Here is a 26,229-nt window from a genome sequence, read left to right on the forward strand (position 1 = left end):
CCTGCACGTTCCCCTCCAAGTCACACACCATCCCGACTTGGAAATATATCGCCGTTCCTTCATTGTCGCTGGGTCAAAATCCTGGAACTCCCTTCCTAACAGCACTGTGGGAGAACCGTCACCACACGGACTGCAGCGGTTCAAGAAGGCGGCTCACCACCACCTTCTCGAGGGCAATTAGGGATGGGCAATAAATGCCGGCCTTGCCAGCGACGCCCACATCCCGTGAACGAATAAAAAAAAAAAAAAATAAGTGCTGTACTCATTGCAATCCTTTGACTAGTTCAATGGCTGGACAAAAGCTGCTGCTCACTATATCCCTTGCCTTCTGCCAGCAGGTAACGAACATCCTCAATACCCAGCACGTTGCAAAAACGCCCATTCTCTGCTTCTGTGTCTTTGCCAACACCCATCTTTTAGCACCATATAAATTTGCTGATTGCCCATCAGCCTCACATACAAAACTTTTTTACCACCGACCCAATGAAACATCTCAAGTGGTTTCCGTGCTCCATTAAAAATACTTCCAGCCAAAGTCATGCATCTCTACACTTCTTTCTCACTTCCTCTGTATAAAAGCTAGTTTACCACTTCTATCCTCTCTCCATCAATGCCCACTTCTTTCCACACTGTTTGTACCACTGGTACAACCATGGTCATTTGGGAAGTTGTTAAGCCCCCACTTCTTGATCACTAAAGTCAATGACTATCGGAACATCAGCAGCCAAGGTTTAAGTGAGTGTGATGAGATCTTCTCCAAATCGCAGCATACCCTGTCACTTGACTGCATTCGCTGTTTCTGTTCTCCAACGTCTGGCCCATCAAACCGTCCATGACCGCATTAAACAAGGTAGGCGACTGAATGCAGATTATTATCATTCAAGGAGCTGGGATATATTTTGAAAGGAATTTCATATGGATGTACTGTGAATCAAAACTGAGAGAATATGGAAAAGTAAGAAAACCACACATTGAATCATAGCCTGATACAGCCCAGAAGGAGGCTATTCGGCCCATCGTGCCTGTGCCAGCTTTTTGAAATAGCTATCCAATTAGTCCCACTCCCTGCTCCTTCCCCATAGCCCTGCATTTTTTTCTTTTCAAGTAGATATCCAATTTCCTTTTGATAGTTACAATCGAATCTGCTTCCACTACACTTTCAAGCAGTGCATTCCAGATCATAACAAAAAAAAATTCTCCCCTCTGGTTCTTTTGCCAATTACCTTAAATCTGTGTCCTCTGGTTACCGACCCTCCTGCCACTGGAAACAGTTTCTCCTTATTTGCTCGTATCAAAACCCCTCTATTTTGAACACCTCTATTTAATCTCCCCTTAACCTCTGCTCTGAGGCGAACAATCCCCAGGTTCTCCAGTCTCTCCACATAACTGCATTCCCTCATCCCTGGTGCCATTGTAGTAAATCTCTGCACCCTCTCTAAGGCCTTGACATCCTTCCTAAAATGAGGTGCCCAGAATTGGACACAATACTCCAGCTGAGGCCCAACTGGTGATTTTATAAAAGTTTAGCATAACTTCCTTGCTTTTGTACTCTGTCTCTATTGATAAAGCCAAGGATTCCATCTGCTTTTTTTTTAAACAATTGCTCAATTTGTCCTGCCACCTTCAAAGATTTGCGTATATACACCCCAGGTCTCTCTGCTCCTGCACCTCCTTTTAAAATTGTAAGTATTATGAAGTACAAAAAAAATTTATAATTCGGAAATGCAAAACTATGGAAGATTGTGGGATACAAAATGCAAAAGAAAAAAGTTCAGGTAAATTTTAAAAATTCACAATAAATAAAAGAGCCCTTCAAATAAATGAGCTTTTTTGAATCATTTTCTCCCTATTTCTGATTTTTAATCTTCTGTTACAGATTTCCAGTAAAATTAAAAACAACCACTCAATCAATTCTCTGAGCAATTGTAAAAGGGTTCTTGGAAATAGTGAAAAACATGAAGAAAAAGGAAAAATATAAGATTTAAAACCATGTGGTGAGTATTTTTTTTGCTTTCTCTGACTGAAACAAATGAATACCAACCTGAGTTCATACTCAATGAGCTGCCAGATAAAGATTTGAAACTGGAATCTTCATTTCGAGTGATTAACGTTGGTGTGAACCTCAGATGTAGGGCAGAACCACCTTATCTTCCAGCTCCCCCCACCCTGCTGTTCATACGTGCCTTGGCTATCCTGAGACTGTGAACAAAGCTGTTGGAGCCTGATTTAAAGTCAATGCATTGAGGTGAGCTTGTCAGCGGATTATACAGAGGTTGGTATTTATCTGAGTTTGAGTCACAATTGCCAGATAAACAGTTCAAGTGATTAATGTGCTCTCTGGTGCAATGTCATCACTTGAATTTTTTTTTTTCATTTTTGAGTGCAGATTACATGTAACCGAGGGACTTTACATTGGATATTGTCTTTTAAATGGTGATCAGTACCTGTCCTGTGGCAAGGGGAGGAAATTTATGCTGACCGATATAAGGAATGCCAGGGTAGGGAAGATATAAATATACCTGTTCAGGGGTCCTTTATTGACAATTTGGCTTCGTTTCCACCAATAATCACTGCAGTGATATATGTGATAACACAAAATGCACACTAGGAGCTTTTTAATCATTCAAATAAGACACTCCTGTTTCTGTTTCTTGTCTTGGGAAAATGTTTGGGTAAATATTTATGCATAAATGACTTCAGGCCTTTGTGCTCCACCAGAGGGTGCAGTGACATCAAGCAAGTGAAATGTCTTGTGCTGCATAAGATTCCAAGGCATCGGGATCAGTGTTTAGAATTTATTTTGAGGCGATTCAAAAATTAGCTGTACCTCCAAAATTTGCAGATGCTTTGTGAATACGCGGAGGAGGAGTACTTAACTTGCAATTGGTTCTTAAAAGGACCATAAATAATAACCCTCTTGCTTCAGTGTATATGTTAATAGCTCAATGTATGCATAATATTATCAATTCCCTCCAGTTGCAAAGATGCAAAGAGTGTATATGCTATTCTCCTCAGAACCACTTCGAAAGTGCCCATGGAAGGAATGGACACAATTCATCTTCTGCCAATTTTTTCTCCATCAAGAAATATTTCACTCATTAGATTTTTTTTCTTTATTCTTTAATATTATAAGTGGCTTTGAGGCACTCAGAGCCATGACCTTATTGGCGTCTCCAATTCCTGAATTTTTTTTTGCCTGCTTACAGAGATAAACGACTGCTGCTAATGGCTGCATGTGTGTGGATATTGGTTGGAGGCGATTGGGCCTGGCTGGTCACCACCAGCTTCTCGAGGGCAATTAGGGATGGGCAACAAATGCTGGCCTCGCCAGCCACGCCCACATCCCGTGAACGAATAAAAAGAAAAAATAATACAATTAGTTGCCATGATGGGAGTCAGTCCATTTGAGTAATGAGCTTTGATGGATTGAATTGCCTTTTTTTCATCCCTGATTTTCCTTTGGCAATTCAGTGAAAAGTAAACATGTAAACATTGAAATTTTGAAGAGTTTTTTGGTCAAGTTAAAATATAAATCAATGTTATGCTCAAAATTTAAGGACTTGGGGTAATCACTTGTAAAATGTGTTAAATGGACTCCATGTACAAGGCTCTAAAACACTGAACCATTTGTCTGCATTACCATGAAGCAACAGTTGATGTCACTCAGAATTTTTTTAAAATGAATGTGTCAACAGTTGATGAATTTTGTTTCTCTGTGCCTGACATATTCTATCAGCTAAAATGGTGGGCAAGCAATCTGCTCCCAAGGTCTCTGCCGGTGCTGGTTACTGGAGTGAGATTTCATGACCCAGATTCCCTCTCTCATTGTAGGAGGAAGTCAAGACCTCCCTTTGGGATATATAGCCTGACAACGTGGTCAAAATTGGAAACTTGTGGCATGGAACATCATGAATATGAATCCATGCCTTCACACCATGAAACACCTTTCAGAGCAGATGTCAAACTGAGACACCATCTGTCGGTTCAGGACATAAAAGATTCCATTGCTCTATTTGAAGAACAGGGAGTTTCCCAGTGTCCGAGCCAACATTTCTCCCTCAATGAGAACACCACCAAAAACAGATTAACTGATCATTCACCTCATTTGTTTGTGGGATCTGGCTGTGTGCAAATTGGCTGCCACGTTTACCCACATAACAACAGTGCCGAAACTTCAAAAGTAATTCATTGGATGTGAAGTGCTTGCTCGGGATATGATAAGGATTATATAAATATAAAAATTTGCTTTCTTTAAAACATCTGTTCCGACTGATGCTGAGGCCCTCTTTCCTCCATTCTCCCTTCGTCTGGAAGCAGTACAGTCTGTATTAGACAATTGGAGATAAGCGTGCTACATAAATGTGCATCCATTTAGCTGTATATCTATGTGGAGTAATATTTTCCATTTTCTGCTTCATGTATAAAAAGGAAAGAAAAGTTACAATGGTTCATAAATGCCATCCAGACTCCAAGATTAAATTCCTCACTCTCTTCCATTTATCATCTCGTTATTGTACATAATGTCTCCATGAAATAAATAGAATGCTAATGACAGTTGGAAGTGCTGCTAAATTATACTGATTGAACACTGAGTAGCAATTATGATCTTATCACTGTAAAGTAATATTCCAAAAATGTCTGTAGCCATGGTCTATCTTACCAGCAGTTTTAAATCATAAATCACAGGAATAAAGGCAGCTTGAAACACACAAGAAAGTGGACAGCTATCTCTTGTGAAGTTTCGAATAATGGAACAATTTACATGAATAGTTCATCATAAACAGTTTTATTTGTCCAGGTGCACCCTTCATCCTGGGACTACCAATTACTTTACTTAACTCTCAGCAGTCCCTTTCTCTTTGATACAGAAAAATTGTTGAGATTTAAATCTAATCTGGTCCCATTAATCATTCAAGTCTTGCCATGTGATTTACTGATAATGGCTTCAGAACTGGCTCTTAGCCAATCAAATGTCAATTTTACAAACATGTTTTCACTTCAAACGTGTATAACGGAGGCAGGGAGGCAGAAGAATAAAAACAGCAAGTTGAGGATTTTAAAGTCAGAAAAATAGGACAGACAGAAAATAGAATAGAGAACAAATGGGGGAGGAGACAATTGGAGAAAGAAATGTATGATGGGGAAATAACAGTTAAACATTTAATTTCTTCATTTTTATGCAATTAAGTGTTTTGGTGTTTACTTTGGTACCTTAGAGCCAAATCTGCTTGATATTTGAATATCTTTATTATTGTAATATGGGAATTAATTCAATTTCACATTGCTGAACTGAAAGATAACAAAACTAGACAGCCCAGGGACATGGGAGTTTCTCTGAACCTACTGTCAATCCAATGGTTAATCTATTATTTAAAAAATTAAAGGTTGATCCATCTGTGTCTGAAAGTCTGTTTGTACTGAGATGCGAGGTGATTGCTCTGTGGGATACATGGGACTGCAAAATATGTCCTCTCATTGGTGCTGGTATCCTTTTTACATTGGTCACTGTCAATGATCAGTGTGAACACTACTCCTGTCAACTCATGTTTGGTCTCATGGTCATGTTTGAACCCAGATCCAGCAGCAGCCATCTCAGACCAACTCTGTCCAGTCTTCCTGTTTCCAATTGGATCACCAGCCCCCACCAGACCTTGACTCGGGCCTTAGACTCGGTAGTTGCCTGCACCCTCTATCCAGGCTCATTTCCAGACTCGCCCCGAGTGCTTCAGAGCCAAGGTCCGCTCCAAGCGCACCCAGGCCTTCTTGCACTCCTGGTCACAGCATCAGGACCCCAAATCTCCTGACCTCAGGAATCTTACATAACTAAAATGAGATCCTCAACAAAAATTGCCTGACCTCCACAACAGGCTCCCACTCTCTTGGCCTCAAGATGGTCAAGAACCAGCAGCCCTGTTACGAAGTGACAAGAATCAGACATTTTAGGAATGCAGAGTGCAACTGTGAATGTGCTCTGCTGCACAGACTACACTAAATTGCAGATACTCTCCATTAAGTCATCTACTTGGAGATAATCCTTGTTGCACTGGCATTGTTGTATCACCATGATGAAGTTGGCACTTCCATGACACTCTTCTGGAGGCAGCAGTGCTTCAGGTGGCAGATGTAACCGGCCGCCGCTGGCAGCATTGGTCAATCCAGGTCGTCTGAGCTCTCAACCTAACGTGCTCTGTTTCTGCACGACTGATTTTCACTGGATCTTCCCCATCATTGGCAAAGTCCTACAGCCAGAAACGTGACATGGTGGCCATGATGGGTTAAACAGCTTCTGCTTCTACTCTGAATTCTGCCCTGCAGTGGGGTGAGTTCAGAGCCAACATGTACTGCAAAACTACTACAAATAGCAATGGTTCTGCAAAATATATGGGGATGGCTGGAATGCTCTCCGACATATGCATACACTGAAGCTGGTACTGCAGCAATAGGAGCTCCAATACGATCAACAGCAGTGCATCCGAGATTGCCTATTGGTGGGAAGCTTGGGTACCATGGACAAATAACGTCTCTCTCTGCCGACATTGCTGCTATTAGTTGAATAGGGGTTGATGGGAGATCCAGCCAATTACTGTTAGCTGGTGGTGGAGTGACTGATCGTCTGGGAGACTTCCCATACAATATGAGGCTTTAAGCTGACACACAAAACTTGCTCTGGTCAGGATAGTTGTCAAGAACCAATGCTAGGGACTCCCTCTTCCACATAACTCATGAAACTGAATTTTTTACATGTCAACTATAAAACGTTTTACATTATTAAATGTAGTCAGGGTGTAATTCACCCACTGCAGTTTGTGTAATTACTCTGGATTTTCTGATCTTTCTTCCTGTATATTTGTGCTGTCAAGATCTCTGCATTTTACCAGTTGGGGTTGAAAGACAATGGTTTTCTTTATTCAAGTTTCCGGCTCAGACCAACATGGAAATCGCATTTTCCAGCGCTGTTCCTAATATGATGGCCGCTTAGTGATATTTACATGTGTTGCGATTTTTGAGTGTGGGCCGATATTTTCAACGTTCTTTCGATGCAATCCAACCTCTTTCTCAATTTATCAAAGCAGCTGTGAAATAAAAGTCATATCCTGAGGTGGTGCTTATATTAACCCGGAACTGCTTCACCAAATATTAAAGGGTCTCTTCCAACAGAGAGGAAGGGACGTGCAAAGAGTGGGGATTAGCTGTGTGCTGTGGCTGGCTGATATCTGGACAACACACACTGCAAACTGCGGTTAGGATGGCTGCAGCCCTCAGATCTGTGACACAGGTTACATGCATGAAATGTCGCCACATCCAGGTGCCACTTGGAGACTTGATCGAACACCGCCTGCCCAGTTACTGTCTTTGCATCGGGAAACATCTGCAAATCCGGGAAAGAAGGCTGACCTCCACCGCCAGCCGTCACTGCAAGGCGGACAACAACATCGAGCTGGTGATGGGAACCGAACATTTCTGTTCCACCACTCACACTGTCGGGAATCACAGTGGGAGACCGAGAATTACCAGGATTTCAGTCGAAGGAAATATCGGTAGGGTTACGCAAAGAAATTTTTTTTAAAAATAAAATTACTTGCAAAAGTATGAAGATGATGTAAATTGTAAACGTGAATATTTCATACTGGTTTAAAGAGAATAATGCAAAAAATTATTTTAAAATCTTTTTCTACTTGAACAATAAATGCACAAATATCATGGAACACTTGTAAGCTGATTACAAATGTTCCAAACTCTCGGGATTGTTCAAAAATGACAGAATTTTCGGAATTGCAGTATTCCAGTGGCCTCCGGTGAGTGAGCAAGAGTGTGAATCTCCCGAGATGGTGAGTGAGGGAAGAGAGAAGATTGGAACAGGCAGCTCTCACTCTCACACTCACTCGTGGTGATGTCAGAAACAAGCGTCTGCTTACATTTTCATGATTCAACAACATGATTCAATAGAGTTTGCATCATTGAGTTTACCAAACACAGAAAATGGTTTGCCAAACATGTTATTTGGTGTTCCTTTGCACTCTTTTTCCTTCTAAAATGCAAAATATGCCATCCAAAACACTTCCTCTCCTCCACCTCTCTGTGTTGAAATCAATGCACATTGCACTGTTTCCTTCAACTCCATCTTTCACAGGGCCACAAAAATGTGTAACTCCATGTCCATCTGCCTTCTTTGTACAGTCTTTAAAAAAACAAACTTGCAATCACGTAATCCCTACTTCCAGACTCGTATTGTTTACTCTTTTTAACCTCAGTGGTGTCCAGTACTTTGTTCCTTGGTACATCACCTTAATTTCGCCATTCAAAAAAAAGATTTTCGTGCAGACCGTGTCACTCTGTAGCAAGAAAAATAAACTTACATGCTACAATGTACAGTTGTATTATCTTTGTAAATGCCTAATCCTGCTCATTCAAGATGGTTGGACAGTTTAGCTTCTGGATATTTCCAGAGTTGGAATCAGTGTTTCTTCTTCGGGTGGAATATTTATTCTTAGGCTCCAAATGTAGCTCTCCTGTGAAACTGTAACACAACAGTTACCATGTAAATGCAGCCTGAATTTGACAATGGGACCCAACACAACACCAGAAAGAAGAGTCTTGTGCCTTGGTAGCCAATTTATACTGCGCATAATGTAAGTGTGAAGAGGAAATTGCTGCATACGGTCACTAAACTTGAGACTGTGAAATGAACCTTTAGTTGACTGGCTAGGGTGCTCTGGAACAGTGAGTGTTATCAGTTCATCAACCACACACGGTTGGATTAAACTTCAACTCATCCAAAACTCTGCTGCCTGTATCCTATCCCGCCCCAAATCCCATTCACCCATCAGCCCTCTTCTTGCACCCTGATGACTCCTCTCTCCGCTGACCTAAATTGGTTCCCTGTCCCATAAATGTAAAATTCTTATTCCTGCATGGTTTTGCCCCTCCTTAACTCTGTAACCTATTACTGTCCCTCCGAATTCGAAGTTCCTCTTCCTCTGACTTCTTGTACTTCCCCCTAACCCTTCACCCACCATCAGTGGTTATGCTTTCAGCCACAGAAATCCCATACTTTGGAACTCCCTCCCTAAACCCCTCTGCCTCTCCACCTCACTACTTTAGGGTCCTTTTTAAAACCCACCTCTTTGACCAAGCTTTTGATCTCTCTTCCTGATATCTCTTGCTTTTGTTCAGCTTCCATTTTTTGATTACACTTCAATGCAGCACTTTGGGATATTTTTCGATATTAAAGGTCCAATATAAATGCCAGTTAATGATTTTATATTATGGGGTTGGAGAATGTCATAGCAACTGGAAGGTGGAATTGGGATTAATGGGTAACTTGTCATCTTTTTGTGAGTTATTCAATTTTAGGTGATAGAAGTTTATTGTTAAGGGTGAATATAATGAAGTTGGTGAAGAACTCCATTGGTTATTATATCTGAGAGTGCTGCAAAAAAAACCCCAAACAGTCATTGGGAAGAATTTTTGCACCAGAGTGGTTGGGCAGAACAATGTGGGGTGGGGAGGGAAGAACAAAGATTTAGTGTAATGGATTGGTGAGTAACAAATATAGAAAATACCAGTTTGTTTGGGGAAGGCATTCTTTATTCAAGGCTTCAGGTAGTGCCAATGACGATGCCCCAACCATTTTTTTTGTGAAACTCTCAAGTGTTCCTAGGTTATACCACGGTTCCTCTATCTATACTGTACACATCAACAGTGTACATCGTGTAACCAGCCATGACAGACCCAGGCTTCAATTATACATGCAGACCAAATCTCCAAACAAGTGTGGTTTATTCCCCCACATTGAGTCTTTACATTGTACAATTTACCAGACATTCATCGGTCGTACATTCTGTCCTATCACTTAGTTTTCTATGTTCCTTCTGCTTCATGCTTCTCTGTGCAGATTAATCACCCACATTCAGTCCTTACATTATCCTGTGCACTGGACAGATTATACTTTCCAGCTTATCACTTGTCCCTCACAGTTTCTCTCTCTCTTTGATCAGTCACTGAGCCTTTTATACTCACAGGCTGGGAGTCATTAAAAGCAATTAAGGTCAACAACTTCCGAAAGGGGTTTCCCAGCTCGGATACAACACTCTCACTCTGTTACAATAGTTAATCGAAAGAAGAAGGAGTTGATTTTGGGTAGATAATCCAGCAAATTGGTAAACCTTCCATCCCTCCCTGGGCATTACTTGTGCAATACAGGGCAAAATGATGACTGCAGATTGTACGAGTATGTGTATGGAGATCAAGGGTGGAAATGTGAGCAGTGTATGAACAGGCAAATAGTGAGTGTGCCAAGAAAAGCACACCCAGTGGAAAAACAGGCCCTGTTCTTAAAGAACACGCGCATTTTTTAAAAGTGTGGAAGGCCTGTTTCTGTTGGAATTCATTTTGGTGATTTGAATCTTCCTTGTAAACTGTTCTGATGCTCTGAAAAGATGGATTGACAGAAAGGGCAGAATAAGAGCAGCTGCACTCTTTGCCATTTTTGTCTGGGTAACATTTCAAAACTATTTTTAAAACATCACATGCATATTACGGATTTAATAAGTACAAGTGACTCCTGCTGGAAAGTGCACTTGTGAGCACGTCAAGTGACAACAGAATTAGATTCTACTGTGTTGCTCTATGATTGAAATGTCTGCCAACACTCAGTCTACGCTCACAGCTGAAGAGGTGAGTTAATGAACTATATCCTAGCTGTCAATCCTCTCTGGGTCTTTGGCTGGTATTTCAGATGAGAAGCATGAACCTTCCTTCTTCAAGTTCTGCCATTGTTCAATATCCTCTGAAGGATCCATGCCCTGAATGTAAACGTATGTCAAATTTTATAACATATAGGTACCCATCCATTGCAGGTCAAGAGTCAGTTAGAATGGAACTGGTGATTTGTTATCGGTGTCAATCCAGTGAGTTTGCAACAAATGTATTGTATTAGTCACATAACAACATGCAAAGTGAATACCTTGTTGAGCATTCACGAGCCTCCTTCTGGTCGTATGACTTGGGATTAAGGCTTGCGTGCAGTCCACTTGTGCCTTTTGCCAGATATCATTCACTAAATAAGAGAAACTACAGTCACCTCCTTAATAGGGTGGACTTGCATATTTACATTCATTTTACTTTTAAGAATTTTTGAAACTTAATTGCAGGAATACAAATATCAGCCCACGTTGTAAATTTCTGGCTACTGAGACTGCAATTCACTGCCACTTTTGCATTGAAGCAAAGTAGCGTTGGATGCAAATCAGTATAAAAGTGACAGTACAACTCGTGAACCCATCTGACTCCCAAGTGCACTCAAGACAGGTGCTTTGAAAACCCCCTGCAAGCAGCCCTTCTCTCACCACTTGAGAAAGTGGGCTACCAGCCTTGCTCTTAACATTGAAAAACAGCTGTCAGGGGAGTGACGCTCTACATAAGTGAATGCACACATGTGCTGAACTGCCTCCTGGTAGAAAACCTGCAGCATAATTTCAGTCTTGAGAGCTGCACAGTGCACTCTAAAGCTACTGGTAGTGTAGTATAACTGCAGCCTGAAAGACCATCAGCATGATAACCCAATTCTTGAGCCAAATGACAATTCAAATCTTGTTTTTCCAGGTATTGTCGCACAAGCAATCTGGACTGGTCTCTGGGTCAATGTGACCTGGAACCTGGAGCTATTCAAAGGCAGGCAGAGGTTATTATAAACAAGCAGACAAACTTAACTGACAAATACCAAGTGTACAAAAAAGTTACCCATTCCGTTCATTACTTTAAGCCTGGAAGTGCTCTGGTTTTCCCTTGGCTCTGCTGCTTCTGTAGTAAAATGTCAACAAGAAACCCAAATTGTACCAAGTGTGTTTTTAATATTTATATCATGCATGTGTGCATATGCACAGATTCAGCGACAGCTGAACATGTATTAGGTGACCATTTGTCCATTGAACTGACTTGGCCTCATGGTCGTCATCTCCAAGTGGATTTCAATTCACATGAAATGGATTGTGACAAAAAGGGATATTTTTGTCTGCATTTTATAGTTTTTCTCTCTTCTGCATTTCTAAGCTTAAAATAGGTTATTTTAAGCAAGGTACCACCCTCAAAGTAGCTTCTGCATTTACATATCGAAAGATTGACTTCTATTCTTTTGGCTCTGCATGAAGTGTCCAAAGAAGAAGCCAGTCAAGTCAACACATTTGATTACTAACAGATGTAGGCATTTGGATGAACAGTCACCGAGCATACCGAAGTGCAAGAAATAACTAATGTGTTTTACCAGGCTATTAATTGATGACATAATCTAATCAGGACTGTGCTGTCACAGCACTTGACAAACACTGCAACTAACCATCAGCATGTTTTTGAATATGTTTTTATGGAGTCTGTGGCCATTGTTTGAGGAAAAATAGCTGTGTCTCACAGATGCTTCTCAAAGGCAAAACTGTATTTCAAAGGTTGTTTGGCTGTGAGAGTCCAGCACTTTTGATATATTAATTAGTTACAATTTTCATCAAGTTGCAAAAGATACTCCCTTGCCACTGACTTCATCCACCCTCTCAGGTTGAACCAGTTTACTCTCTGACACTGAGCTCAACTTCAAATCCACATCTTATCTGTCACCAAGAGCTGAAACAGTGTGCAACGACTTCCTCCAGGTACCCTCTGACTGCAACTGAAAATCTGAGTTGGTTTTATTTCATTGAACTTAACTTAAAATTATGCTGTGCTCGTGTTTGAGTCTGTGTGATGCGAAACCCACTTCAGACAAACACAAGATGTGCAAAATAGCTGAAGATTTATTGTACAATGGCTCTGCTGATTGGAGAGCTGCTAAATAATTTTAAAACTTCACAGCAATTATTGCATTTCCAGATGTAGCAGTCAGTAGATATCAACCTATTCAGCTCAGCAGGTGGATCAGTTCCAGCTACAATTTCAAAGCTTGGCCACTGCATTTCATGGAAAGGTTAGCAACATTGTGTATGAAAAAGTAATCACTCAGCATGTGATTTTGGCTCACCTCTTGTCAACAAGGCCAGGAAGGATTGGTATGAGTATCCAGCATGGTAATTAAAATATGGACGAGAGCTGTTAAACACTTTTTGATGACAGTATTCACACTTCTGTAAGACTGAACAACGTTTTCTGTTTTTTTTTAAGCTGCAGGTAAGTCCACATTTGCTCAAATGTTGGAGCAGATGGCCAGCAACCAGTGGGAGATTATTCAAGAGCCGGTAGCTAAATGGTGCAATATTCCAGATTCCAGCTGCAATGAGGTGAGTATCAAATTCTCATTGTGTGACCAAAAATGACCAAATGTCACATGGAGCTGTTATGTCTCCAGTCAGGAAATTGCTGTCCTCATTTTGCAATAATTTAACAATATTTACAGTCAGACCTGGTTCAACTGTGATTCATTGATTCATTGAGCCGAATGTCTGGTGATCAGAACAATTTTCTTAATAACCAGTTTGAAAAAAATCCAAAATCTTATATTCCAAATCCAAATTGAATCAAGCCATTCAGCAAAACCCCACTGTCCTCTATGTATTAAACCAAAATAGCTACTTGTTGAATTGATTTGATGCCACTTTTCACCAAGCTGTCTCACCCCCCGTACATTATTTTTTTTTACTCATTCATGGGATGTGGGCATCGCTGGCGAGGCCAGCATTTATTGCCCATCCCTAATTGCCCTCGAGAAGGTGGTGGTGAGCCGCCTTCTTGAACCGCTGCAGTCCGTGTGGTGACGGTTCTCCCACAGTGCTGTTAGGCAGGGAGTTCCAGGATTTTGACCCAGCGACGATGAAGGAACGGCGATATATTTCCAACTCAGGATGGTGTGTGACTTGGAGGGGAACGTGCAGGTGGTGTTGTTCCCACGTGCCTGCTGCCCTTGTCCTTCTAGGTGGTAGAGGTCGCGGGTTTGGGAGGTGCTGTCGAAGAAGCCTTGGCGAGTTGCTGAAGTGCATCCTGTGGATGGTACACACTGCAGCCACTGTGCGCCGGTGGTGAAGAGAGTGAATGTTTAGGGTGGTGGATGGGGTGCCAATCAAGCGGGCTGCTTTGTCCTGGATGGTGTTGAGCTTCTTGAGTGTTGTTGGAGCTGCACTTATCCAGGCAAGTGGAGAGTATTCCATCACACTCCTGACCTGTGCCTTGTAGATGGTGGAAAGACTTTGGAGAGTCAGGAGGTGAGTCACTCACCACAGAATACCCAGCCTCTGACCTGGGTATGGTCGCACAGTGGTTACTGGACGAGTAATCTAGAGACCTGGATTAATAATCCGGAGTCATGAGTTCAAATCCCACCACGGCAGCTAGGGAATGTAAATTCAATTAAATAAATAAAAATCTGGAATTAAAATACCAGTATCAGTAATGGTGGACATGAAACGACCGGATTGTCGTAAAAACCCATCTGGTTCACTAATGTCCTTTAGGGAAGGAAACCTGCTGTCATTACCCGATCTGGCCTATATGTGTCTCCAGACCCACAGCAACGTGGTTGATTCTTCGGGCTCGATGTTACCAGGGCTGCGGGTTCGCGGCGGGGGGGCTATTGGGTGCGTGGGTAACGCGCCCGGTGAAATCAGTCTTCTCCCCGCGCGATCGCAGCCTAATTGGATTCACTTACCTGCTCCTCCGGGTTCCCCGCTGCTGATCTGCGCGTCAGGCGGACTGCGCATGCGCAGTAAGCTCTGTCAGCTGGAGGAGCTCTATTTAAAGGGGCAGTCCTCCACTGACAGATGCTGCAACAAATAGAAAAAATTACAGCATGGAGCAGCCCAGGGGGAAGGCTGCTTCCAGTTTAATGATGCCTCACTCCAGGTATCATCAGATGGGGTGAGGAGGAGGGGGAGGACAGAGATCTTCCCCTCGGCGGGCGGGAGGAAGCGGCCTGCCTCTGCCACCAGGAAGGCCTGGCTCGAGGTGGCAGAGGAGGTCACCTGCACCACCAACATATCACCCACCTGCATACAGTGCAGGAGTCGCTCCAATGACCTAAGTAGGTCATCCAAAGTGAGTACACTCACTCATTCCCCGACACTCCGTCTGCCACATCACCGCCCCCGCCCCACATCTCCTTCTGCACTGCCAACACTACTCTGTCACATCACCCCTCATACCCACTCAAAGCTCATCCTCATCTGACCTGCACTTACTCACCTCGCCAGTACTCATCCCGCCACTACCACTCAACCCAATCCTCATACAATCTCATGGCTCTATCTCATACTCACCCTCTCCTGCATCTCTTTCACAGTCAGCCTCACTCAACCTGCCACTACCTGTGCTGCAGCCACAGGGCATGCGTCACATATGTGCAGTAGGCAGCGTAAGGCAAACGTGTCGTGAGCATGAAGGGGATGCACAACGGTGTTTGAGGGTTTGTCATGGTTTTTACTTATATTAAATTTCTGACCAACTCACATTACATATTATATTGGCACCACTACTGCCACGTCTTTGCGAATCTTGTCTGGTTTGTTCAATAATGCCCTTTCCTGAGGACCATAATGAAGACCCACACCTGATGACACCCATTGTGTCACTGCAGAGTGAGTGCAGGTGTATTTGCAGGGCTCTTTTGTGCAGACGACTGAGAGACGTCGGCGATGTCCCCGGTTGCACCCTGGAAGGATGCGCAGGAGAAGTTGTTGAGGGCAGTGGTGACTTTGACAGCGACAGGTAAGAAGATGGTGCTCGGGCCAACCGGGAGCAGCTCGGCGTGAAGGAGGCTGCAGATGTCCACAACTACATGTCGAGTGACTCTGAGCCTCCGTGCGCACTGCTGCTCGGAGAGGTCCAGGAAGCTGAGCCTCGGTCTGTAGACCCTGTGGCGAGGGTAGTGCCCTCTGCGACACATCTCTCTCTGCGGTTGCCTTCCCTCCTGCTGTGCAGGTGGATGTGTCACAGCACTGTGTTGTGGAGCTCCACGTGTCAGAGGTGGATGGTGTGGCTGGTGAGGCTGGTGAAGCTGTTCGCCCTCCGAGGAGGTCATGACTGCAGCTACGGCGGCCCCCATCCAGAAGATGTTCGTCTGAGGGGGTCCGCAAGGTAGGTACATGTGTCTGGACACCGGGGTAAGTGTGCAAGTTGGTGAATTTTATTGTTTGGAGGAGGGTGGTGGAGGTCAAAATTTGTCCCAAGTGACAGAGTGGCCTCCTGCAATCAGTGAGGGTCTCCCCCCACCACCTGTCAAATGGACCTTTGCAGTTGCCACAGGCTGACAGCTGCAACACGTCCATTTCAACTGGGAGTGTTTCGCCCAGTGTGGGAAACAGTCCCAGTTGTTTGTAAAATCCCACCCCTCCTCACATAATCCCTTAATCAGGTCTGTTAATGACCTGAAATAGCTAGATAAATATTGTCAAGTGGCATCCCGTTGGTTTTAATTGCCTGTGGGATTCCCACATGCGGGGGCTGCACGCGCACATCGGCGCGTCTGTGGGGAACCCGGAAGTGGGCGGGTTGGAGCCGGGCTCCGGACCCGCTCCGGTATTCCCCGATTTTCGGAGCCCCCCCTGCCAGGAACGCACCCGATAGCGGGTGCTAAAATGAAGCCCTTAATTGCCCTCTGAAATGGCCTAGCAAGCCACTCAGTTGAAAAATCTCGCTTGAATAAAAGTCACAATAAGACTGCAGCGGTTCAAGAAGACGGCTCACCACCACCTTCTCAAGGGCAATTAGGGATGGGCAATAAATGCCGGCCTCGCCAGCGACGCCCACATCCCATGAACGAATTTTTAAAAAACCTGCTCTTGTAGCCACAGTATTTATATGGCTGGTCCAGTTAAGTTTCTGGCCAATGGTGACCCCCAGGATATTGATGGTGGGTATTTGGCAATGGTAATGCCGTTGAATGTCAAGGGGAGGTGGTTAGACTCTCTCTTGTTGGAGAGGGTCATTGCCTGGCACTTGTCTGGCACGAATGTTACTTGCCACTTATCAGCCCAAGCCTGGATGTTGTCCAGGTCTTGCTGCATGCGGGCACAGACTGCTTCATTATCTGAGGGGTTACGAATGGAACTGAACACTGCAATTATCAGCGAACATCCCCATTTCTGACCTTATGATGGAGGGAAGGTCATTGATGAAGCAGCTGAAGATGGTTGGGCCGAGGACACTGCCCTGAGGAACTCCTGCAGCAATGTCCTGGGGCGAAGATGATTGGCCTCCAACAACCACTACCATCTTCCTCTGTGCTAGGAATGACTCCAGCCACTGGAGAGATTTCCCCCTGATTCCCATTGACTTCAATTTTACTAGGGCTCCTTGGTGCCACACTCGGTCAAATGCTGCCTTGATGTCAAGGGCAGTCACTCTCACCTCACCTCTGGAATTCAGCTCTTTTGTCCATGTTTGGACCAAGGCTGTAATGAGGTCTGGAGCCGAGTGGTCCTGGCGGAACCCAAACTGAGCATCCGTGAGTAGGTTATTGGTGAGTAAATGCTGCTTGATAGCACTGTTGATGACACCTTCCATCACTTCGCTGATGATTGAGAGTAGACTGATGGGGCGGGAATTGGCCGGATTGGATTTGTCCTGCTTTTTGTGGACAGGACATACCTGGGCAATTTTCCACATTGTCGGGTAGATGCCAGTGTTGCAGCTGTACTGGAACAGTTTGGCTAGAAGCACGACTAGTTCTGGAGCACAAGTCTTCAGCATTACAGCCGGGATGTTGTCGGGGCCCATAGCCTTTGCTGTATCCAGTGCACTCAGTCGTTTCTTGATATCACGTGGATTGAATCGAATTGGTTGAAGACTGGCTTCTGTGATGGTGGGGATATCGGGAGGAGGCCGAGATGGATCATCCACTCGGCACTTTTGGCTGAAGATGGTTGCAAACGCTTCAGCCTTGTCTTTTGCACTCGCGTGCTGGGCTCTGCCATCGTTGAGGATGGGGATGTTTCCAGAGCCTCCTCCACCTGTTAGTTGTTTAATTGTCCACCACCATTCATGACTGGATGTGGCAGGACTGCAGAGCTTTGATCTGATCCGTTGGTTGTGGAATCGCTTAGCTCTGTCTATAGCATGTTGCTTCCGTTAGCATGCATGTAGTCCTGAGTTGAAGCTTCACCAGGTTGGCACCTCATTTTTAGGTACGCCTGGTGCTGCTCCTGGCATGCTCTTCTACACTCCTCATTGAACCAGGGTTGATCCCCTGGCTTGTTGGTAATGGTAGAGTGAGGAATATGCCGGGCCATGAGGTTACAGATTGTGCTGGAATACAATTCTGCTGCTGCTGATGGCCCACAGCGCCTCATGGATGCCCAGTTTTGAGCTGCTAGATCTGTTCTGAATTTATCCCATTTAGCATTGTTTCCATTGTTCCTACCCAGGCTCTTCATAATGAGCCCTATGAAGTGAAAAATAAGCTTTTCTTGGGACAAAATCATTTCAGCTGATCACCGCTTTAAACTGGGCATTTTGGCCAGATTTACTGCAGGAGCGATGACTGCCGCAGCTAAGTGCCATAGACTTCACATCTTGGCTGGATCGAAGAGTTCAAAAAATGCAACTGACTGGCAAAGAATGTTTTGCATATTGAATGTAAGGAATCTTACAACACCAGGTTATAGTCCAACAAATTTATTTTAAAATCACAAGCTTTCGGAGATTATCTCCTTCGTCAGATGAATGAATTCATTCATCTGACGAAGGAGATAATCTCCGAAAGCTTGTGATTTTAAAATAAATTTGTTGGACTATAACCTGGTGTTGTAAGATTCCTTACATTTGTCCACCCCAGTCCATCACCGGCATCTCCACATCATTGCATATTGAAGACACGGATGCCATTCGTTGTGTTGTCTCTCGTTGCAATCAGCTTACATTACAATAGTGAGTACACTTCACAAGTGCTTCATTGGCTGTGAAGTGCTTTGAGATGTCCTCATGATGTGAAAGGCAAGTTTTTCTTTCTTTTCAGTTTTTGTAAAAACCTAGTTTAAAAGGAAATTATTGTTTAACATAGAAAAGCAAACGTGGAGGTACAGCAAGCAGTTAGGAAGGCAAATGGTATGTTGGCCTTCGTTGCAAGAGGATTTGAGTACAGGAGCAAGGATGTCTTACTGCAGTTATACAGGGCCTCGGTGAGACCACACCTGGAGTATTGTGTGCAGTTTTGGTCTCCTTACTTAAGAAAGGATATACTTGCCACAGAGGGAGTGCAGCGAAGGTTCACCCGTCTGATTCCTAGGATAGCAGGACTGTCGTATGAGGAGAGATTGGATCGACTCGGCCTGTATTCACTCGAGTTTAGAAGAATGAGGGGGGATCTCATTGAAGACTGGATGCAGGGAGGATGTTTCCCCTGGCTGGCAGGTCTAGAACAAGGGGTCACAGTCTCAGGATACGGGCTAGGACATTTAGGACTGAGATGAGGAGAAATTTCATCACTCAGAGGGTGGTGAACCTGTGGAATTCTCCACCACAGAAGGCTGTGGAGTCCAAGTCACTGAATATATTTAAGAAGGGGATGGACGGACGGACATTGAATGGCGGAGCAGGCTTGAAGGGCGGAATGGCCTATTCCTGCTCCTAATTTCTATGTTTCTATGTTAAAATAGAAAATATTGGAAGTCAGTCATCATCTGAAAGAGAAAGATGGGACAACGGTTCAGGTGAGATCCTCCTTTAGTTCTGATGGTCTCATCCTAAAACACTGATCTGTGTTTCTCTTTCAGATGCTGACTGAATTGCTGTGGATTTGCAGTATTTCCTGTTGTCCTTTGGTTTTCAGTTTTCACGGTTTTTAGTAACAGTCGTTTGTTATTCCCCAGGAGCTGTCATCCACGCAGAAGAGTTTTGGTAACCTGCTTCAGATGATGTATCAGGACCCCCACCGGTGGTCTTACACCTTCCAGTCATACTCCTGCATGAGCCGAATCAAGGCCCATTTGGCACCAGTATCCGCCAGACTCCTGAAGGCACAACAGCCAGTGCAGATTTTTGAAAGATCGGTCTATAGTGATAGGTAACTACATGACTGCAGTGTTGACTCTGACACCATCTGTTTTTTTTGTTCATCAAGGTGAAGGTGCAAAACTTCAATCGCAATCAATTTCAGAGGGGCACCCCTTTATTACACCAGTGTGACCTTTCCAACCATGATTGTGGCCTTCCTGTGTCAAATGGTTAATTATGGATCGTTTTGAGTAACTTGATTCTCACTGTCTCAAACTCATTTTGCAGCAACACACAGAATACTTTCATTCCATCAGCCTGGACTAGATTCAAACCTTCGGTCCCACAGGTGAAAAGAAACTGCACTATGCAGTCTCTGACAATTTTCATTTGACTAATTCATTACTTACCACCTATTTTGTGTGTAATATAATGGTGATTTTTTTTTTTCCTCCTCTTTATAGGTGCCCCAGATTGGAGCATGTCACCTACTCCCATTTCTCTGGCAATGCTGCGCTTGATCTTTCTGCAGGGAGATGTGACAGAGTAGCAATGATTTGTCCTGTTGTTTCTCCCTGTGAAAGATGAAGCTGACCTCCACTTGCTTCCTTCCTGTGGGATTGTCAAAACAGGCATCTCCTAGCAGCTGCCAACTTAGCACACCATTCTATTAATTGCAGAGGACTTTGAAATCAATCTGCAGTTTTGATATCACACACTCCATATCAATACACTTCTGAAAATCACCATAAGTCATGAAATATGAACAACCCCTGACAAAATTAAAAATTGAACAAAAGTTAAAATGACTGCGAGGTGATAGGTTCTTTTCCTTGCTAGTATTTCTCTCCTCTCCCTGAAGTGATTGACTCCTTCAATGAAGTATGGTTCCATTGCACCAATTTCCCTCTGGTACTTCACCAAAGTAGCTATTATTCATGTGTGAGCCTCAACACTGTGATTTGGAAGGCTATTTAATCAGGGAGGCATTACAGCCAAAGCTGATCCTGTCCTCAATCGGCATCCAACATGTTCATTTTCCATTATATATTGAACAGGAGATAGAATTGTGGTTGACTTTATTCCCTCTCCCGAGCTCTGGGATAATTGATACCACTTGTGGTAACCTTTCTATTGCTCCATCTTTAATCAGCTAACACAGACAGGAGATTGAACCTGAACCACTACAAACTGTATGGACCGCTGCTCAGTGAATAAAGTCACTGAACCATGGAGGAACCTTCAAGGCGAGAACCTCCTCTCCAGGTTCAAACTAATTTTAGAATCAATAGCTCTAGTTTTCATACATGACCATTTTTACCAGAAATTGCCTATAAATTTGCAAAAGCTCGACAGCAGAATGCAAAATTCCTCCAGTTATTTAAGAATTAGAAAACTTGAATTGAGTTAGGCTATATTTGTGTCTATTTTTACAGGTATATATTTGCTTCCAATCTTTATGAATTGGGCTGCTTGAATGAGAGCGAATGGGCCATCTACCAGGACTGGCACACTTACCTTATCAATCAGTTTGGCAGCCGAATAACATTGGAAGGAATCATTTACCTTCAAGCATCTCCTGAGGTGAGCGGTGTGCTGAAGTTTAACAACAGTAACTAATGCATCCAGATCTTAGTATCTTAACAGTGTACAACCAGTACCAAAATCGATTTCAAATCATGGAGTTTCATTAAAACATCAATTAAATGATGATGTGAACCGTGAGAGGATATGTCTAAGCTTCTAATGTGACCTATTTGGCATTTCCCACATTTCGGTAAAGGAAATTTGAAGCAGGCAAATTAAATTTTCAAGTGGAAGATTTGCTGTTCAGTGAAGTTGTGTTCCTCAGGATCTTCTTTTTAAATTTTGGCTCTTTGATCGAATAGTTCATAGGCGATAATCAGCCTCAGTTACTTCAACATTTAAAGAGCTGAGACTTTTTTTCCCAGCAGAGGCCGACATCTGAGAACATATTGTGCTGAACTCTTTTTGTAGTGCACTCTGCTGCAGCTCAAACACAACCTGAGATTTTTTTTTCAACAACAACTTTTTATTTTTCCTTAGAAGTTTTGCATCTCATAACATTTAACCAAAACAACAGAATATTCCAGCACACACTGATTACATCAGCTGGGCATTGGTCAGGATTGGAAGGAGGTGAATGTTATACTGGGACATAAGGGAGGCAAATCCAGTCCAGGCAACTACAAAACGATTAGCCTACCTTTTGTACCAGGCAAAGATAGGAAACCCTTCGAGTACTGTGCACCGTTCTGGTCTCCATATTACAAAAAGGATAAAGAGGCAATGGAGAAGATGCAAAAAATGAGAGGTTATAAATATCAGGAAAGACTGACCAGGCTGGGGCTCTTTTCTCTAGAAAAGAGAAGGCTGAGGGGTGACCTGATAGAGGTCTTCACGATTATGAAAGGGTTTGATCGGGGAGAAGTGGAGAAAATGTTTCCGCTTGTGGGGGGATCCAAAACTAGGGGTTATAGATATAAGATAGTCACAAATAAATCCAATAAGGAATTTCAGAGAAACTTCTTCACCCAGAGAGTGATTTGAATGTGGAACTTGCGACCGCAAGGAGTAGTTGAGGCAAATAACATGGATGCATTTAAGGGAAAGCTCGATAAGGGCGTGAGGGAGAAAGGAATAGAAGGCAATGCTGATAAGGTTAGATGAAGACTGTGGGAGGAGGCTTGTGTGGAGCATAAACACAGACATTGACTGTTGGGCCAAGTGGCCTGTTTCTATGCTGTTAATTCTATGTAATGGAAACCATTTTAAGGGGTATACAGAAATAAATATATAAGAAAAGAGAGTAATGCCTGACCATCTTCCTCAGCTCTTTTGAGGATGTTGCAGATCAAGTCAATTGTTGATTTCCTTACAACATATTTTACCTCGACTTTCAGAAGGCTTCAGATAAAGTTCTGCAGGAAAGATTTTAATTAATCTGAAAGCTATCAATTACAGGGTAAAGTATGGGGCTGGATACAAAAGCTGACTAAAAGATAGGGAAGCCAGAGTCGAGTGAGAAGTGTTTTTTTGCAGTGGGGGAAGGTGTTGAGTGATGATTTGCAGGGGTCAGTGCATGGTGTATTAACCTCTGTTGCTTCTTGTTTACATAAATGAGGTGGACTCTGACACTAACTGCAAGATCGTTAAATTTGTGGATGACAGTAAAGTAGTGGCAACGCGGTAACAACTGAGAATGCAGCTAGATATTTGCAGAAAGATCTGGATGATATGAACATATGAATTAGGAGCAGAAGTAGGCCATTCAACCCCTCGAGCCTGCTCTGCCATTTTATAAGATCATGGCTGATCTGATTGCGACCCTACTTTCCCGTCTACCTGCTATAACCTTTGACTCCCTTGTTAATCAGGAATCTACCGAACTCAGCCTTAAAAATATTCAATGACCCTGCCTCCACCGCTCTCTGGGCAAGAGAGTTCCACAGACTCACAACCCTCTGAAAGAAAAAAATTCTCCTTATCTCTGACTTAAATGGGAGATCCCTTATTTTTAAACTGTTGCCCCGAGTTGTAGTCTCTCCCACAAGGGGAAACATCCTCTCAGCATCTACCCCTTCTCGTCCCCTCAGGATCTTATATGTTTCAATAAGATCACCTCTGATTCTTCTAAACTCCAGTGTTTCCAGGCCCAACTTGTCCAACCTTTCCTCATCCCAGGAATCAGTCGAGTGAACTTTCTCTGAACCACCTCCAAAACAATTATTTCCTTTCTTAAATAAGGAGACCAAAACTGCACACAGTATTCTAGATGTGGTCTCACCAATGCCCTGCAGCAAAACATTTCTACTTTTATATTCCATTCATCCTTGCAATAAATGACAACATTCCATTTGCCTTCCTAATCACTTGCTGTACCTGCATACTAACTTTTTGTGATTCATGAACGAGGACACCCAGAACCCTCTGTACCTCAGAGTTCTGCAATCTTTCTCCATTTAAATAATATACTGCTTTTCTATTCCTCCTATCAAAGTGGACAAGTTCACATTTTCCCACATTATACTCCATCTGCCAGATTTTTGCCCACTCACTTAACCTATCTATATCCCTTTGCAGACTCCTTATGTCCTCTTCACAACTTACTTTCCCACCAACCTTTGTATCATCAGCAAATTTAGCAACCATACATTCGGTCCCTTCATCCAAGTCATTGCTATAGATTGTAAATAGTTGAGGCCCCAGCACTGATCCCTGTGGCACTCCACTCGTTACATCTTGCCAACCTGAAAATGACCCATTTATGCCTACTCTCTGTTTCCTGTTAGCATAGATAAAGAATTGGTTGGCTGATATGTTACCCCCTACACCATGAGCTGTTACTTTGTGTAGTAGCCTTTGATGTGGCACCTTGTCAAAAGCCTTCTGGAAATCCAAGTACACCACATCCACAGGATCCCCTTTATCCACGTTGCTTGTTACTTCCTCAAAGAACTCGAATAAATTCGTCAAACACGATTTCCCTTTCACAAAGCCGTGTTGACTCTGCCTGATTGCTTTGAGATTTTCTAAGTGCCCTGCTATAACCTCCTTAATAATAGATTCTAGCATTTTCCCTATGACAGATGTTAAGCTAACTGGCCTGTAGTTTCCTGCTTTCTGTCTCCCTCCTTTCTTGAATGGAGGAGTTACATTCGCTATTTTCCAATCTGATGGGATCCTTCCAGAATCAAGGGAATTTTGGAAAATTAATACCAATGCATCTACTATCTCTGCAGCCACTTCTTTTAAGACCCGAGGATGAAGTCCATCAGGACCTGGGGACTTGTCAGCTTTCAGTTCTAATAACTTTTTCAGAACCCTTTCCCTGGTGATTATGAATGTTTTAAGTTCCTCCCTTTCACCTCTTGATTCATAATTATTTCTGGCATGTTATTTGTATCCTCTACAGTGAAGACGGACGCAAAATATCTGTTCAATTCATCTGCCGTTTCCTTATTCTCCATTATTAATTCTCCAGACTCACTCACTAGAGGACCAACACTCACTTTACTTACTCTTTTCCTTTTTAAATACCTGTAGAAACTCTTACTATCTGTTTTTATATTTCTAGCTATCGTTCTCTTGTACCCTAATTTCTTCCTCCTTATTATTCTTCTAGTCATTCTTTGCTGTTTTTTATTTTCTGTCCAATCTTCTGACCTGCCACTAATCTTCGTGGAATTGTTTGCTTTTTCTTTCAATTTGATACTATCTTTAACTTCCTTAGTCAGTCACGGATGGTACTTCCTTCCCTCGAATCTTTTAAGTGGAGTAATTTAGAATAAGTTATGCCAGTTGCTGGAAACAAAACTTAATGCTGACAAATGTGAAGTGTTTCACGTTGGACAGAATGATGTGTGACGTAAGCACAAAATGAATAGAATGGAATCAGCACAGGGTGACTCAGAGGAACCTGGAGGTAATAGTGGACTCATTTCTATCACTGCGTAAGACAATATGGTGAGACAATTGAAAAAGCTAACAAAATGCTCAGATGTATAGTCATAACTGTGGAATACAAATCTACAAAGCTCAGACTATACAATACACCGATCAGACCACCGCTTGGAGTGCTGTGTGTTATTGTCATCGTCATGCTGCAAAAGGAATTTGCAAACATCGGAGTGGTAGAGAAGAGCAACAACAATGATTCCAAGTGTAAATGGGATAAAATACGAGGTAGGGTTAAACTTCAATCTCTGCAGCTCAGAGAAAAAATAGTCAAGGGGGGACCTCCTGGAAATGTCTAAAATATTAACTGGTGAGATAAAGTAAATCCTGAATATTGCATCAAAAGTTCAGTTATAATGACATATGGACATCACTGACAAGTGGTTTCCACTTCATGGTCACATAAAAGTGGGATGTCATCTCGCTCCAGAGCAAAGCAATTTACAACCTCTGGAGTAAGCAGTCTCACACCAATTGGAGAAAACTCCAGTGTGGTGTCAAACCTAGTTTAAAGACTCCTCAAGGGGCATTCAGTTGCAGATGCGGGCAATCAATGCAGCCTTGCCAATACAACATACATCCCAAGAACAAATAACAAAACTTCATCGGGTGATAAATGTCTGGATTAATCTGCGAGGAATGTAGTAGAAATGTACACTTTAGGGCGTTCAGAACACAGGTGGATGTAAGGCCAGGAGAGCTAGAATACTTTGGCCCACAAAAGCTTGTTCCTAAATTGCCTTTTTATAGTGTTGACTTCGGCTCTTATCATATTTGCCCATATTTACAATGGGAGATTTTGCCTGAAAGGACTTTTGTGCACAATTTAGTCCTTTTAAAGTTATGAAA

At 43.0% G+C, this 26,229-nt stretch overlaps 1 protein-coding gene across 3 annotated transcripts in view; it reads left to right on the forward strand.

Moving 5' to 3' along the window:
• The first annotated feature begins 7,119 nt into the window (after positions 1-7,119).
• Positions 7,120-26,229, forward strand: part of LOC137335805 (deoxycytidine kinase 2-like) — a 28,593-nt gene continuing 9,483 nt past the window's right edge. Inside the window, exons 1-4 of one of the 3 annotated variants that reach the window (XM_068001246.1) lie at positions 7,120-7,538; positions 13,147-13,262; positions 19,779-19,972; positions 21,339-21,486. In XM_068001246.1, the coding sequence (XP_067857347.1) occupies positions 7,247-7,538; positions 13,147-13,262; positions 19,779-19,972; positions 21,339-21,486 (750 nt within the window). In that variant the 5' untranslated portion in view covers positions 7,120-7,246. The remainder of the gene's footprint in view (positions 7,539-13,146; positions 13,263-19,778; positions 19,973-21,338; positions 21,487-26,229) is intronic. The other 2 variants (XM_068001244.1, XM_068001245.1) reach the window with 2 other exon arrangements.

The sequence above is a fragment of the Heptranchias perlo genome, chromosome 20 (assembly GCF_035084215.1).
Source record: "Heptranchias perlo isolate sHepPer1 chromosome 20, sHepPer1.hap1, whole genome shotgun sequence".
Taxonomy (NCBI): Eukaryota; Metazoa; Chordata; class Chondrichthyes; order Hexanchiformes; family Hexanchidae; genus Heptranchias; species Heptranchias perlo.